The 16,839-nt window shown below is 38.2% G+C and overlaps 1 protein-coding gene across 3 annotated transcripts in view; it reads left to right on the forward strand.

Moving 5' to 3' along the window:
• The window catches only part of ZNF536 (zinc finger protein 536), a 205,192-nt gene that overhangs the window by 111,656 nt on the left and 76,697 nt on the right, over window positions 1–16,839 (forward strand). For all 3 annotated transcript variants that reach the window (XM_067540010.1, XM_067540012.1, XM_067540013.1), the window contains one exon: window positions 12,702–14,870. In XM_067540010.1, coding sequence (XP_067396111.1) covers window positions 12,704–14,870 — 2,167 coding nt within the window. In that variant the 5' untranslated portion in view covers window positions 12,702–12,703. The remainder of the gene's footprint in view (window positions 1–12,701; window positions 14,871–16,839) is intronic.

Raw genomic sequence — 16,839 nt, forward strand, 5'->3', positions numbered from 1 at the left:
TGTCAGATTATATCTCATCACATAACCGGAAGTAATCTGTGGCAAATCAGAGACGTGCATAAGTGAATTAAGATTTGCTTCTCTTTCTGAAGCAGTATTTAAACACTTGTTTTTTAAGCATGTAGTTGATATGTTGATTATACTTATGTCAGTTTCACAGGTAATAAATAACTTGTACTGCCCACAAGTTTGATGGTGTATTGTGTTGTCCACTGTCTAAACTGACAGCAGGTAGTTTGGAACATCCTTAATACCCCCCTAATTGTTTTATAAGGGCCCAAAATATTTTTGTGTGATCTTGGCTAAGCAGTCCATGGCATTATTTGGCATATCACTTTTTCTATTTTAAATATGAATTGGTTATAGATTTTTCAAATTATGTGCTACTATAAATCTATAGATAATAACTCAATTTTTTGGCAGCCATTAAATGTTTTCTTTCTCCTTTTTGTATGTGCAGATTAGGTAGGGAATGTATTTCTTAATTTGTTAACAAATAGACTAACCTTGTGATCTTTGATCAGTCCTAAAACTGTAGTTGAGCATGCAGTTAATATAACTAGGTCTTTTGTTCCACTAGAGAAAATGACATAATTTGTTAGAGAGAATTTTCAAATAATATGTAACTATAACAGTTCTTTTTTAAATAGAACTGGGATTTCAGGGAGGTGATTAATGTGAATTAAATGATCTTTGTGACACATGACTAAATGGCAAAATGACTTTTTTGTTGCCCATCCCATTTGTGCAATTTCCTTTCCCCAGAAACCAAAATTTTAGTCTTTCACATATAGCAGAAAAATTCATCTCAATGGGCAATACGCCTATTTTGAAACATCTCATTTGCACAGAGATATTCTGTTTATGCATTTTCATTGGGAACGTGTCTCTGTCCCTTGAAATCCATCTATTTATTGCAGTGACACCTACTGCTGAGAGAGCTGATCCACAACAGGATCCGTTACTGTTAAATTTGGCCAACAAGCAGCTCATGACTCAACTAGCAGATGTTTCTGCAGCTTAGGTCAAAGGGAACTGATGGACGCAGTTGTTTTTTTGCTTTACTCCTAGAATTAAATGCCAGGAAAGTCAACACCAGGTACAGACAGGTGACCTGACCAGTAGCTGGAGGAATTGAACTAGGGCCCTAAGGAGCTGGAAAGACTAAAGCAGTAGTCTATTGAGCCAGTGTGCTGGCTACAGTCCAGTAGTTTCAGACAACTGACTATCTGATTGTATGCCTGGATTTTAATAATGATTTTGTGTACTTATTTGATGATTTGTATCCAAGCTTATGCTCCTGACAGGTGCCCCTGTGAACAAAATCTCACTGGGCTATCTTGTATGAATATTTCAAAATCAATCATACTTTGATCTGTGTTGCATATGTGCATTTTACATTATATTTTGTTCTGCACAAAATCAAATTCTAAGCCCCTATGAAATGGAAATAAAATGATTAACACAGCGCTGCAGTCAGTTGTGCTTGGATTTAAATTGTGTTTAAATGTAGGTGAATTGAGTTCTGTAGTCTTAACCCTTCTCTGTTCATCCCCTTACAAACGTAAGGACTGGGGCACTATCCTACGTCCTGACCAAGTCAAAATTACGTTTGTCTTTAGTAGCATTTGCCTGTGTCAGGACTGCAGAATTGGGTCTATAATACATGTATATTGAAATAATATAATCAGTTACAGTATTGTAGGTTTACAGCTCTTCTTTCAATAGCATATCCTGTATAGTGTCCTCTCATAGTAATAAAGGATTTAAAACACCTAACTTTCTATGGTCACAAAGTGTATAAAACATGAAGTGGAAATAGTTTATAAACTTTGCAATAACTCATGGAGTTTTTATTTTTCATTTTTACTATATAATATTAAAGTTGGAGCATTACAAGCTTTATTTCAAGGGCATTTTATCAGCTTTTAGAGATAAATCAGTAGAATTGAATTATCATATATCTTCTGCAAGAGGTTCTCCAAGCTGGGGAGAATAAACCAGTTTTTCACGTTCAGAATTATGTGGAAGTAAGTTAATGCATTTTTGAAAAAACAAAACAAAAACCACAAACTTCAGTTACATTGAACATTCCACAAATACAGCTCCAGTTTTGAATCTATGACTCTTGTGATCCAGTGAGTACTAACAATAAATTAAAATGTGAATAGTTGCTTATATGTTTAAAAAAAAATCTTGATGCTACTTTTTACTGAACCAACCATTCAACCAGCCCTCCCAGAAAACAACCAACAACCCGCAACATAACAGGATTTCTAAAAAACGTTTTTGAGATACTGAACTTTTAGCACCAATTATTTATCTTTTTTGTGTTTGGATCCTACTTTTAAAAATATACTCACAATAAAATAGAATAAATACATGAGAAAAGAGATTTCGCTAAGTTACATGCAGAATAACAATAAACTAAACAATTTGTCTGCATTCTTCTAATCTTTCTATTTTAATGTTGGAGTCAGATTTATAAATGCCTCTCCTCTTCTCTCAAAGTCTTATAAATCACTATAATTCATCAAGTAGCATCTTGATTGTCTCACAATCCTTAACTTGTCAGTTAAGGTTCAAAATGCCTCGCAATCCAGAAAGTAACCTATAGTATTTTAGAAACCAAATGATCTTCCCAATGTAGAATGAAAAAAATAATAGACTCATAAAAGTGCTTTCTGTTTTTGTTAACTAATCTAATTTTTAAGGTAACCTGGAAACCTCTTATTGTATCTCCTCTTTAATATATGGAAATTGCCTTGGAAGCATAGGGCCATATTGTAAAATCATTTTTAAAGCAGAACACCCAACTGAAATCAATGACGAGTCTGGTTAAAAATCAGTGCCACAATATATAGCCTGTAGTTTTGTCATATGTTTTCTTTTGTTTTCGTGAAACTATTGATTGTTGAGAATTGGAAGATTGGTATCAGTCCTAAGGAGTTTGCAGATTAGTCTCCATTCTTAAATTTCACTGACCTAGTTGTGCAGTCACTGCATTACTAAAATGGATTTTAATAACATTTCCATAATTAAATAAAACTAACCGATGTTGAAAATCAATGTTTTCTTTGTATTTTGAAAGAATACTCCCTTGCCCCAATATTTCTTAAATCTAACTACATTAGAAAAAAATGTATACATCCATGGCCAGATTCTCACCAATGTAAATCTGGAGTAATTCCACTGAAGTGAATGAATTTATTCTATTTTTAATGGATATAAATGAAATCAGAATCTGGCCTAATGTTTTTTGTGTTCTATCAGATTGGATAGTAGTGTAATGATGGCTTATATATAAATTGAACCCCCTGCAACACATGTCTGTTAAGATTTAACTGTTTCCATCTATGTCTTTTAGTAGTCCCTACAAATCTGTCAAAGAAGAATAGGTCAACCACACTGCCCTACTGTTTATGTATTAATCATCTGGCAAATAAACCACTCAGTATCCTACCCACCCTTGGTAATATTTGTGATGTAATTTGTTTGGATGCCCAAATGTCACCAGCGTTGATTGTAAAAGATGAAAAAAATGTACTTGCTCAGCACACCCAGCTCTGGGCTAAAATGTAAGCATGAAATCTCTGGTTTATTTTTGTAATAATGTTTACAGCTGTTTAATGACCCTGAAAAGGTTCAGTAGTCTGGTGTTCTGTATTTCTTAACAGGAGTGTATTATGCTTATAACAACCTTAGTTAAACAGTTTTAGTTACCACAATAAGGACAATATTTTTAAAAAATTCAGTATGTATTCTGTGAAGTTTCCTCAGTGATACTCGTTTGAGTCATTTAGAATCAAAACAATCTATAGCTGACTATCTAGGATTTGTCAATCGACCAGATGGTGTAAGGTATGCTTACAAGAATATTTCTAGTGGGAGAAATAAATTCTCAGGGCTAGATCCTGGAAATGCTTATGTAGTTGGGAGTACTTTTATGCAAATGTAAGTGGTTAAAGGATCAGGGCCTGAAAGAGCATTACATTTAAACACGTGAGCTGGTAAACCATTACTTGGCTTACTGAACTGTGACTCTTTTAACTAGTCTTATCTGAGATATAACAACATCACAGCAAACATTTTAAAATGACAATTTTCTCAATTATCGTGAAAATGGAAATGCTATAGTGGTTCACTGTACAATAGAAATGAACTGATAGCTTAACTTGGTTTATTCTGTTTTCAAAGAATAAAGCTATATATTTTTTAAAAGTATTTGTTATCTGGGAGGTAGAGGAGTTCTGATTCCAGCAGAAGAAAACCAGGCTTTTCATGTTAAATTAAAGTAGGCTGTGGTGACAGGCATTTCTGGTGTCATCATTGTTTTAAATTCCAGTAATCCATTTCAAATACTTAAATATAATCTGTGATTTCAATTGAAATGGTTAAAGTCAGAATTTTAGTTATTGATATCACGGGAAATAGTCTGGAGGGCAAAAATGTGAGTGAAATCAAAATAGCTATTAACACCATCAGAGGCAATTGAATGGCTCACTGTACCTTTGTATAAAAGATGAGACAGTATTTTGATAATGCATGTATCCAGTGGTGGGTTTCATAAACTGAGAGTACCCTCAGCATGGAAATAAGAAATTGTACGGCTCAAGTAGAAAACTGCTGTCATCTCACGTTTTTGTTAGGTAGTTACTGAGGGCTCAATCCTGCTCTGTCATATATGGTACCTATTGCAATGTATGCTGGAAAATCAGTTGTTCTCTAACATACAACAGGGTTAGAATTCAGCATTCAGATCTTGGGGACTCACTTTCATTTAATCTACTTTTATATATAGACAGGAAGTGAGGTTCCTTTTAGGACTAGTGGGGCCCAGTCCTTGCAGAATTACCATACTGAGCAATGGTCAGTTTGCCAAGGTGCTCTATGCATTGCTAAATTGGAAGGATAGAAGAGAGCCCTGGATTTGACAAAATAATTTAGATTGAAGTGAAACATTTACTAAGCAATTTTCAATGAAATTTGACTTTCTTAATTTTAGTTCCTGTAGTTTCTAGTATTAAGCGTTCCTAGTATTAACTTATGGTTGGAATGGAAAATCTAAAAAAAGTATTGAATCTCTTTGTATACTATTTTTATGAGCAGGATGAAACCTTATCATACGTTGAGTTTAAATCTCATTGAGATTGATAGGTGTGAATGCACCCTTCAAATAACATAACTCTAAGGATAAGTTAATCACAAACCTCCACCTAAGACGACAGGTTTATGTGAATCCACTCAGGAGTTTTGGACAGTGTGTAAGAAAGGGCTTTTGGCTCAGTTGTTTGTGTGTGAGAGTGAGTGAGTGAGAGAGAGAGTGAGCCTGAAGAAATCTAAGCAGAGCCTGTAAGCACAGTGTGAACCTGGGAGAGGCTAAGGAGAGCACTTTTGGTTTTGGTGCTGGCTAAAGAGGATTGGGGTGTACACAAAGAAGCTATCCCTTGGTTTTGGTTCTTTCTGGAGAAGTAGGACTTTGTACATTCTTTGTAAATAAACAAGAGTTCATCAAAGAAAACCAGACATCATCATCGATTTCTGCTTCCAACTGGAACATCCCCAAGACCCTGAAATTTGATTAGCCATTTGAGTCAAAAAGGGGAAACACAACATATAGATGCACACTTTACAATGGATGAATTTTTAAATGTCTGACATTCCATTTTTATTTTGGTTTAGGCAAGCACCCAGAAGTTTGGATGCTTAACTAACCATTTTTGATTTGGAGAATTAGGCTGTAAGTATTACAGGAATCAACTTCCCTTGTCAGTTTTTTCAAATTTGCTGGTTTCAGAAAACCAAGAAAATAGCTAACTGAAACCAATTGGTGGAGAGGCTCACACATTTCTTAACAAACTTTTATCTTAAATTTTTATAAAGTTGAGTTTGTAAGCGTATATTAACTTACTTCAAAGAAGTAGGCTTGATCCTGTTTCCACGGCAGTTGATGGCAAAACTTCCTGTGGCTTTAATATGAGCAGGATCAGGGCCACTGGTATATTGCAATAGTGTATATATTTAAAAAAATCAACAAAAACAGAAGTTTGAAAGCCAGGAAACTTGGAGTTCAGCAGACTCCTGAGTCTCCATTCCTTGTTTACCTAATAGGAATATGGGTAAAAATAAGTGTTCTAGCAACTTCAGATTTTTTTAAATATCTTGTGCACAAATGACAATGTAACATATACTACAGAAATGCCTTACCATTTGAGCTCATTGGAAAAAAAATTTACTGTGGAAAATTTTGACTTTTTGGTGAGAAATTGAAAACTGAAAAATTCCACCCCAAAATTTTTAATTGAAAAAATAAAAATTTGTATTCAGAAATGCAGCCACAGCACGTCTTTGGAGTTGTAGTTTAGGTGCCTCATGCCCCTATTCCCCTATCTTAGCTAGGCTCCCTAGCTGGACTACATTTCCCATGGTGCTCCTTGGTTTCCTCTGTTGCTCAGCCACTGCAGTGCATCATAACAGATGTAGTCTGGTTGCAGATCCTAGCCTATAGAAGAGAATAGAGGCATGAGGCACCACAGCAACATATCCAAACTGAAATTTTCTGAACTTCATGGTTTTTTTTAATGAAAAAGTTGAGACTTCCTGCTGCAGGGTAACAGGGCTCCTTACCATGTAATTCATAACATGAGTTAGGCTTACCTGTGCTTATCCCCAGGACTCAGCTTTCTCTGAATCCTACCATCCTCCCTTCCCCACCTCATGAGGCAGATAGAAGGTGCAGCAGAGTGGAGACCTCGGCCTACAAAAGCCACCAAATCTCACCCTACCCAATAAGCCCAAGGCCTGTCACCAGAATCCCAGGTCTTTTACCTCTGGGAACTATTCTCTTAAGCACTGGAAACTGCTCTCCAGTTGTGATGAATAAACAACTCCACCCCAGTACTTCAGTTAGGTACTAAACACATTCCTGCTTAACCCACTGTGGCTTGCAAGTGCTGTGAAGAAGGCAAAAAAATTCTTGATCCTCTGCCAGTTAGACCAAGGGGGAAAAAAATTACTTCCTGACCTCCTAAACAGGTGATTGGCTAGAGCTGCAGGATCTGTTTGAGGGTGGTGGTGGTGGTAAGGTGCGATGCTGGAACGGAGCTGAAGGAGGCTTCACAGGGCCCCCAGGCCAGGTTAAATAGGGAATGCTGGCCAGTCAGCACTCCTCCCCCCTGCTGCCCAAGCAGTGCCAGAGACTCCCGGGGGGAGGAGCTACCAATTGTCCTTTGGCTAGTGTCTCCCACCCTTGTTACAGGGACTGTCTCCCCTTTCACCGCCAGTCCCATCAAGTGCCCCCACCTGTTCAGTCAGGTGGGTGGCATATGTTGGAGTGTTTTTCTGGGAATGGTCAGATAAACAGGAAGAGGTTCAGGGTTGCACAAGAAGTATAAGATAAGGGTTTGTGGTTGAAATAAGGGATTGGAAACAACTCTGAGGTTTCATGATTAGGGGATTTCTGGTTGATAGGTAGAATGGATGTTGGTGAAGAGTCAGAGTTAAAGCTGTTTGCTGAATCTTAACTGCATATTTCCTGCCTTTCAGACAATTTTAAAAATATAACTCTAAGTGCATATGATTTTTGCCAGGGAATTTCCTTTTATTTTTGTTTGTTTGTTTAGAAACTACTTTAAAAGGTTGATACGCAGTGAAAGTTTATTGTTTTTTATAAGCTCTTTGATCCCTATTGGTGGGACCTCCTATGCACTATAGGCATATATATGTGTATGAATGGCAGGTGGATGTTGAATTTGGAAATGAAGGTATTATACTTACTGGGAAGTGAGTGAGGGAAGTGGTATATGAGATCTGTCACTGAAAAGGTTACACCTTCAGTGGCAGGATGAGAAGTGCTGTGTGCTCTGCAGTACAGAAAGGATTATATTTGCAGTGAGAGGCAAGTGCAAGTTGGGAGATAAATAGGAATTATACGGGTGGTAACAGCATCCAGACACAGCTGCCCAGGGGCACTGATGCAGCTTTAGTCAGGTGCACCATCAGCATCAGGTTACAGTAGCTGGATCCCTGAAGCAGGGCAATCAGCCAGTAGGTAATACCTTCATTTCCAAATTCTACTTCATCAAGTAGAGAGGAGAGGACCATGGCCTTTCAGTCCAAACAAAGATAGGACTGCCTTCATGCCCTTCCTTCATATTTCAGCAGGAAATAAGCTGTACTGCCAAACACAAAAGTTTAAAAATTGTGTCAGACCTCCAAAATCATGAGATTGATCCAGAAATCATGAGATTAAAAAAAAAAATAGTGTGTTTTTTGGTCTGTCTTTTGATTTTTATACTCCCTCTGCCCGTCCCCAGTGTATTTGACACATTTAGTGTTGCCAATTCCCACACATACAGAGTGAAGTGATTTGGGTCCTGTTGCAGGAGCTCTTGCACCCAGAAATTCTAATTAATTAATTCTGTGGCCCTTCCATTCCCCCCATATACCCCTCCCCCAGCCTAGCCATTAACCAAGCACCCCAGCCCCTGTAGCAAGTCTACCCCCAGCCCCACTTCTGCACCTCCTGCAGCTCTAGGGGTTCTTCTTTCTTCCCCTCTCCCTAAGGGTGGCAGTGGCAAAGGGGGCCTCTCTCTTTTCCCAGGCCTGGACGGGGACAGCTGCAGTGATTCTTCATACACACTTGCCCATTTCCCAAGTCTGGTGTTGCAGAGATGGAGAAATGCTGGGGTCAGGGAGGAGCTGACCCATTTTTTTCGCAGAAGGGGAGGGATGAGGAGGGAGCAGGGTCACCTCGAACAGCAGGTCTCTTTCTGCTCCCCTCCCCCCCACCCTCCTAAATGCATCCTCATGAGCCCAGAGCAGTTTAAGGGTTGGGGAGGAGGGAAGAATTCTGCCTGTCTCCAGCAGTCGCTCTGATTGGCTGCTCTTCTCTAGGAGCTAGGGAAGTGAGGAAGGCAACCAACTGTAAAGTGTTTTCTTGTGGTCAGGGCTGAATGTGGGGTGAGGGTTGGAACTTCTCCTGTCATCAACAGATTGGCCCTAAAATCAAGCTCCTGGCAAGAGTGGGCAGTGCAGGACACAGTCTGCCTAGCAGCTCCAGCAGGTACTTCCTCAGTGTGCAGGAAGACTGCCGTGCCTCCTACGACTGGGTCCTCTGCTCCAGGCTCCCCATGCCAGGATGACAGGGGTGCTGTGGCTCATTGGTTCTCTTCTTGTTCCTCTCCAGTTGCTCTGTTACCCAGCTCCACCTCCCCCTGGTGAAAAACTACGTGGAGCATGTAGGCCGCAGTGCTGTTTACTCCTCCTGCCCAAATCTTTCCAGTGAAGGGAGCAGCAGCATTTAGTGCCCTTCACAGGAGATATAACTTTGCCCTTCCCCTGGGGTTCTCTGGTACCTCAAGTTTTGTGGTTTGTGTGAAATGATCTTGGTTACACTCTTGGCAGGGATCTTCTGGGCATGTGGATTTGTGTGAGAAACAGGGTGTGATGAAGATTTCACCTGTGCCTGTTGGTACTGCTGGTCCCAAGCATTCAAAAATACTGAGTCTGGTCTCAAACAATCATGAAATTGGTTTAAAAAGTATGAGAATTTAAATAAATAATACGTTTTGTGTTCTTTGTATTAGCCTTGTCAGTTAACTTAGATCATGTTTTTAAGCACGTCTCTGTGACCATGAGGGCTAGAAACTTCTCCAAAAATAAACAACCCCTGCCCTGAAAGTTATGGTTCTCACCTAATCTCTTGATTTCAGAAGCTGGGGCTTTAAGAAAAATATCAAACATTATAAGACTTGCTTCATGCCCTCCCGGGTGGGAGATGTGTATATATGAATATATTAGGAACCAGAGCAGGAACTTGAAATAGAAGGGCTTGCTTTTTAGTAGTGAGAAAGAAGGTGAAGTGTGCTGCTGATATGGGTTGGACAGCTGGTGTGGAGAACCTCAAAAATAACCTGTATTTTTTAGGAAAAATCACTGACAAACTTTCAACTTTTCAACTGTTGCTGCTACAAGTTTATTTTTTTAAGTCTATCTTGGAAAAAAAAAGCTACAAAATAACATAAGCCTCTAAAATATAAAACAAAACCAAGTCCAACAACTGTAGGTTAGAACTGATGTTTTGTGTTAACCATCAGAATTCATTAACACCACTGGAATCTGAGAGTTTTCAAACTTTAATAAGGGATAGTGCTAAAATTAACCACCTAGTGCTCCTGAAAAAAAATTTAAGGGCACCAATTCCCATTGAGGTCAACAGACTAAAGCAAACTTAGCGTGTATATATCAAGCTGTTTTAGAAACATGACAACCTAAGAAGACACTTTAAAAAATCTCCTGGATTTTCAAATTCACACGTCTCCCAGATGCCTTGTGTGATTAACCTAAAACCTGGGGAAAAAATCACCTCCGTTTAGAAACAAACATGAGAAATTTCAAACAGAAAATAACTTATTTGAAGGAGGTAGGAAGGATGTAGGGGTCAAAATAGATTTAAAAGAAAAGCAAACAATATAAACAAATTTGCACCTATTCATATGTATCTAATTCTGTGTATCTGTGGTCTAGTGGGTTGAACACAGTATGGCATCCAGGAATTCCATTCATTTACTGTGCAGTCTTCGGTGAATACTTGAATCGCTCTGTATCTCAGTTTCCTCACTTATGAGATGCTTACCTTAGCCATCTCAGAGGTGCTGTGAGTTTATATATGTGTAAAATATTATTGTAGGAAGGAATCTAAGTATTATGTGTATTTACATACATCTACAACTAATCTATGTATTTATTTATAAATAATGCTGAATGTATACTAGAAATGGGCCCAAACACAAAACCCTGGGTCTGAATGCTACTCAACTTTGGAACAGTTCTGATCTGGTTAGAAACATGAACTTTGTGGTTCAGGCTCATCTTTAATATACATCAGTGTATATTTCCTCTTATTCTCTTATAAAATCTTCATCTCAAAATCAGTCACCCTGTCAAGGAAAACCAAACAGGCCTGTCTATGGACACCACCCAGGCTTCTCTTAGACCCTAATCCTGTAAATATTTAAGCACGTGTATAACTTGGCTTACAAGAGTTGTCCCACTGAAGTCTGTGGAACTATTCCCGTGAGCACATTTACAAACACTTTAGTATTTGCCAGATCTGGGCCTCAGATTGTCTGGCAAGTGGCCACTATAAAGCAATGTGAAGTTTGGTCTCCACCTGGGCTGAATGTGCTGCCTTTGCAGCAAGCCTGGTGGGTAAGTTTCTGTGTCCAGAGATTAACAGAAAGTTGAGTCAATGAATTAACTATTCAGTCAGAAGTTAAGGAATTTGGTAATTTTATGGTGGAGAAAGTATCAGATTATATCTGTAAATAAGACATATTTTCATTATGTTTCCATCTGACTTTATAATTTCTTATTGTTCAAAAGTCATTAATGTAAAACTTTTTATTTTAGATAGAATTTTATAGATACATTATTTCTAAGTAGACTAGAGAAAGTGGTAAGGATAGAAGATTATTATGGACAATTATGCAGACCAGCACTGAGCGCTTGTGTTTAACAAACAGCTTTGAGTTCTAATTTTCTGCAATGCACACTGAAGGTACTATTTATACTCATTACTGTGCATTGGGAAAGTTATTTAAAATACTTAAACTTGTTGATACTTCTTATAGCACCTTCCCTATATTTTAATTGGTTTTATCTAGTTCTCTAAGAGAGCTCTTTAAAACAAATCAAAGTCTCTTAAATCACATATCTTACCCATTGAAGGACAGAGATATTTCTCTATAAATTTGTAAGTTTTTCTAAAAACAGAAATCTGAAGGATCTCAACAATGAATTAAAAAACTTAGCAGAAGATAATGCATTTTTGATGGGCACAGTTTCAAAATGACAACATAATGATATTTTGTAACAGAAGGGTTAAAACTTAATCTCAGAAGTTTACAAAGCTGCTAGTCTCAGTCTCCTTAAAATTTAATATACCTCGTTAATGCTTACTTGCAAACACTGAAGGATTTTTATGATTATAATCATGTGTTACAGCACCTAGTACTGTTTCTAAGCAGCATACTAATCAGCTTAATGAGATATTACTGCACTTTTTGTTGACTGAAGCAAAATCCCTTTTATTGTTCTAAAGCTTGTCCTTTACTTTATTTTTTCCGACAACATTAGCTTGTTTTATTGTACACCAGTAAATATCATGCCTTCGTTTCTTTGTCAAATCAGAAAACTATCTTTTTCAATATGGAATGTGTAATATATTGAAAATGGTTAATAGAACTGAAAGTTATAAATGGATTTCTATTTTTTTTCTTTTTGTTTTTGTTTTTTAAATGGAAATGGGAGCAATGCATAACATTTCCTTTTCTATAGATTGAAAATGTAAACAGATAAAGTTTCACAGGAAATAGAACAGGAGAAGTTGAAGGCTTATTGAAAGCTCTTTAATAATTAGATATTGAAATTGGTTACATGTTATTTTAAAATACTAATTCACAATTTCAATCAGTAAATATAGAGTACAACGAAGGCACTGTATAATTAAGAACAAATATGATCACCACTATATAGCATAATTAGCATTTAATATACTTTTTATTGTTCTCTACTATAATTCCTTTGCATTATTATGTATAGGTAGAACATAAAATGCAAATAGTATGTCAGCGGATATAGTTGATTCATTGCTTATAACTATTTTGTAGAACAAATCTAAACTATCTCCTTATTTTCAGGGATGGAGGAAGCTAGTTTGTGCCTTGGTGTTTCTTCAGCTGTACCAGAAGCTGACGCCCATCTTAACAGTACCATACTCAATGGCCAGTATTCAATGAGCCAGAAGCTGCATCAGATAACTTCACAGCTCAGCCATGCCTTTCCAGAACTTCAAAACAGGCAGAATACGGAGGAGAAGGCATCAGCACCACTAGAAGACAAAAGTCACGTGTCTATAGCAAATCAGCCAATCAGCAGTCAGATGGCACTGTTAGCAAACCAGCTCAATAGAGATGTTGACACCAGTTTGAATGGAAGAGTAGATCTGCAACAGTTCTTAAATGGACAAAACCTTGGAATCATGTCTCAGATGAGTGATATTGAGGATGATGCCAGAAAGAATAGAAAGTACCCGTGTCCCCTCTGTGGGAAACGCTTTCGGTTTAATAGCATCCTGTCGCTCCACATGCGCACTCACACTGGAGAGAAACCATTTAAGTGTCCATACTGCGACCACAGAGCAGCTCAGAAAGGCAACCTGAAGATTCACCTACGTACTCACAAACTTGGAAACCTTGGCAAAGGCCGTGGAAGAGTCCGAGAAGAAAACAGGCTTTTACATGAGCTGGAGGAGAGGGCAATTCTGCGAGACAAGCAGATGAAAAGCAGCCTTCTGCAGCCGCGGCCTGATGTGAAAGCACAGCAGCATTCGCAGCCGACACCTCTTGCAAACTGTAATTTGTCTGTGCCAGCTAATCACAGCACACCTGACATTTCGAACCCTGTCCCCTCTCCGAAGCCCGCTAGTGTCCAGGAAGAAGTAGTAGCTCAGACTGCTGGGTTCAGATGCACATTTTGCAAAGGAAAGTTTAAGAAGCGTGAAGAGCTGGACAGGCACATAAGGATCCTGCACAAGCCTTACAAGTGCACTCTGTGCGACTTTGCTGCCTCCCAGGAGGAGGAGCTGATTAGTCACGTGGAGAAAGCTCACATAACTGCGGAGTCAGCTCAAGGCCAGGGATCAAATGGGAATGGAGAACAATCTACCAATGAGTTTCGCTGTGAGGTGTGTGGCCAAGTCTTTAGCCAAGCCTGGTTCCTGAAAGGCCACATGAGAAAGCACAAAGATTCCTTTGAGCACTGCTGTCAGATTTGTGGGCGGCGCTTCAAAGAGCCTTGGTTTCTTAAAAATCACATGAAAGTCCATCTTAATAAATTATCTGTAAAGAACAAATCTAATGATCCAGAAGTACCTGTATCTATCAGCAGTATGTCACAGGAAGCCCATGCAAACTTGTATTCACGATACCTATCATGTTTGCAAAGTGGCTTTCTTCCTCCAGACAAAGCAAGTTTAATTGAACAAAATCAGATTTATAACAAAGGAGATTTGCCCATGAAAGAGAAAGAAGTTCTGGGGAAACTCCTTTCACCCATTTCTGGCATTGGCCACAGTATTGCTGAAGGGGATAAACATTCTTTATTGGGCTGTCTCAATCTGGTGCCTCCTCTGAAATCCAGCTGCATAGAAAGGTTACAGGCTGCTGCCAAGGCTGCAGAGATGGATCCAGTAAACAGCTATCAAGCCTGGCAGCTTATGGCAAGGGGAATGGCCATGGAACATGGCTTTTTGTCTAAAGAGCAGCAGATACAGCGCAGCCATGAAGACACTTTGGCAAATGCTGGAGTTATGTTTGATAAGGAGAAGCGGGAGTATGTGTTAGTAGGAGCAGATGGCTCTAAGCAGAAAATGCCTGCTGATTTGGTTCACAGCACTAAAATGGGCAATCAGAGAGACTTGCCAAACAAACTAGACCCTTTAGAAGGCAGTAGAGATTTTTTGTCACATGGTATGAACCAGGGACTTGATTATAACATGCAAAGTCATGGAAATGTGAAAGAAAAGCCAACTGAGTGTCCTGACTGTGGAAGAGTTTTTAGAACATACCACCAAGTTGTTGTTCACTCCAGGGTACATAAGAGAGACAGAAAAGCAGAAGAAGAGATAATTCAAGGTAGCCTCGATGACCGACGTGGGTCTGGAAGTGATCAAGAGTCTCAGTCTGTCAGCAGGTCGACAACACCAGGTTCCTCTAACATTACTGAAGAAAGTGGAGTAGGTGGGGGTCTCTCACAGACAGGAAGTGCACAGGAGGACAGTCCACATCCTTCCTCGCCTTCCTCTTCAGGTATGCTAACTTATCCATCACCAATTTTGACTGACAAATTAGATACTATATTTTAAAAGATAGTAATGTAGCAGTTTATAGAATTTACCACTGTTGTTCCCACTTGCAGTTCCCTAATAGTTTTCAGTGCTGTGGTGCTGTGTGCTACAGCATATGTGTTTTGGGTTCTCTTTTTTTAAATCCCTTCACACTTTTTAAATTAATTCTCATTTCACCTATGGTTATTTTTTATGGGCAAACTTTTCCTGGCCTTTCAGCTGTCTCCTCGGCTATGCCACAGGTGGCAGTGTATAAGGTCTGTGCTTTCACCAATGAGGGTGTCACTTTGGGAACCCCTTTCTCCAGGGTTCTAAAGTTCCTGTGTTTTATCCCTGCTCTCTCTCTCTTCCAGACCCTACTATTGCCTCCAGGTGGAAAGGTGAAGCAAGCTACTTTCTTTAAGCTGTAGCTCAAATGGGTGTATTGTATTGGCCACCAGTCCTCCTGAGAGACACATCCTAGTCCCCATCCCCAACCAAATCAGTTATTTTGCTGAGATATGCACTGCCACCAGGTCACCGTGCTGACTAGAACAAAAAAAAATTGAATCCATTATTAGGTTTTTGACATAATTTTAATTTATATGCTTATTTTAACACGTATGCATCCTTCCATTTATTCCATGTGTATTTGAAAGTACAAGAAAAATAGAAATTGAACTGAAACATTTTAATTGCATTGTATGTCATGTTAACTTGCTGTGTATAAAATAGCAAAGCAGATAATATTTCACTGAAGATGTCTATAAAATATTGAGCTTACTGGTACAATTTTTAAAGTTACTAGCCTATGACTGCTGAAATAAAATCTCCAAATAATAACAGGTAAGATTTCTGGCCTCATCTATATTTCCAAAGCCACTTACTAATGGATAGTAAATTGAAAGTTCTATCTTCAGCCCTTTATAAAGAAAGCACCTCACTAATACTGTAATCATTCTGCAAGGCTAACAACAGAGGAAATCATGCCATAACAAATACTCTGTTACTAATGGCAACATTGATTTCTGCAATCAGCCATTAAGTCTGGAAAATGAAAGACAGTTTGAGGTACCTTAAGGCATTACATTGCCCACTGTTAAAGATCTGGCTGTTGAGGGTAATTCTTTTTAGGTTTTTTTTCCAGTTTCGATAAATATTTTAGTATTGGAGGCAATTCACTGTTACAGTTATTAAGTATATCCCCGTTTATTTTTGTTGTTCTTGTCATGCTCCAGTATACTCGACTTCTAAGGCCAAATTAATATAAAAATAAAGGGTTAGTTTGCTGGCTTATTACAAACCAGTAAAGAAATTGTTAAGACACATAAATCTGCACTCCACATTCCACAGATTCCTATAGTACTTAATGTAGTTGTTTAAATACCCATGAAACACACTGTCTACTCTTAGAGTCATAGCCTCGTTTACAATTTATTACTGGTGAGACACATTAGAAAACGCTATGTAGCAACAAGGGTAACAGGCAAGAGCTAATTTCATGCTATATATAGTTGTTTATATTGTTTTAAGAGGATTAAAAATATGTCAGGATAAAGAAGATTTTTTTTTCAACTTGTTAAAACCTAAACATTATAGAAAAAATTATTGTTGTCCTTTTAATATATGAAGTGTCACCTTTGTTTCAGTATAAAGAGCATGATCATAAATGGGATTGAATTAAGTGATCTTTAAATCATTTAGCAAAATTCTGCTAGAATCCTTCCTGGGCTATTTAGAAAAGTTTACAGGATAAAAAGAAAAGGAGAGTCTCAGAACTTCTGAGGTTTCCAAATGACATTGAACTAACATAGATTTAAATATTTAAAAATAAAGCTGTGGCACCTGAAAGGTAGAGTCTTTGAATGCCAAATGTTCTGGTTCATTAAATGAATTGTTTGAGAGTCAGAGATAACATTGCAATGTTATTCCCTCTGCTGCCATTAATTTAA

The sequence above is a fragment of the Emydura macquarii genome, unplaced genomic scaffold, assembly GCF_026122565.2.
Source record: "Emydura macquarii macquarii isolate MOO-44397 ecotype Brisbane River unplaced genomic scaffold, CSIRO-AGI_Emac_v2 contig_561, whole genome shotgun sequence".
Classification (NCBI taxonomy): domain Eukaryota; kingdom Metazoa; phylum Chordata; order Testudines; family Chelidae; genus Emydura; species Emydura macquarii.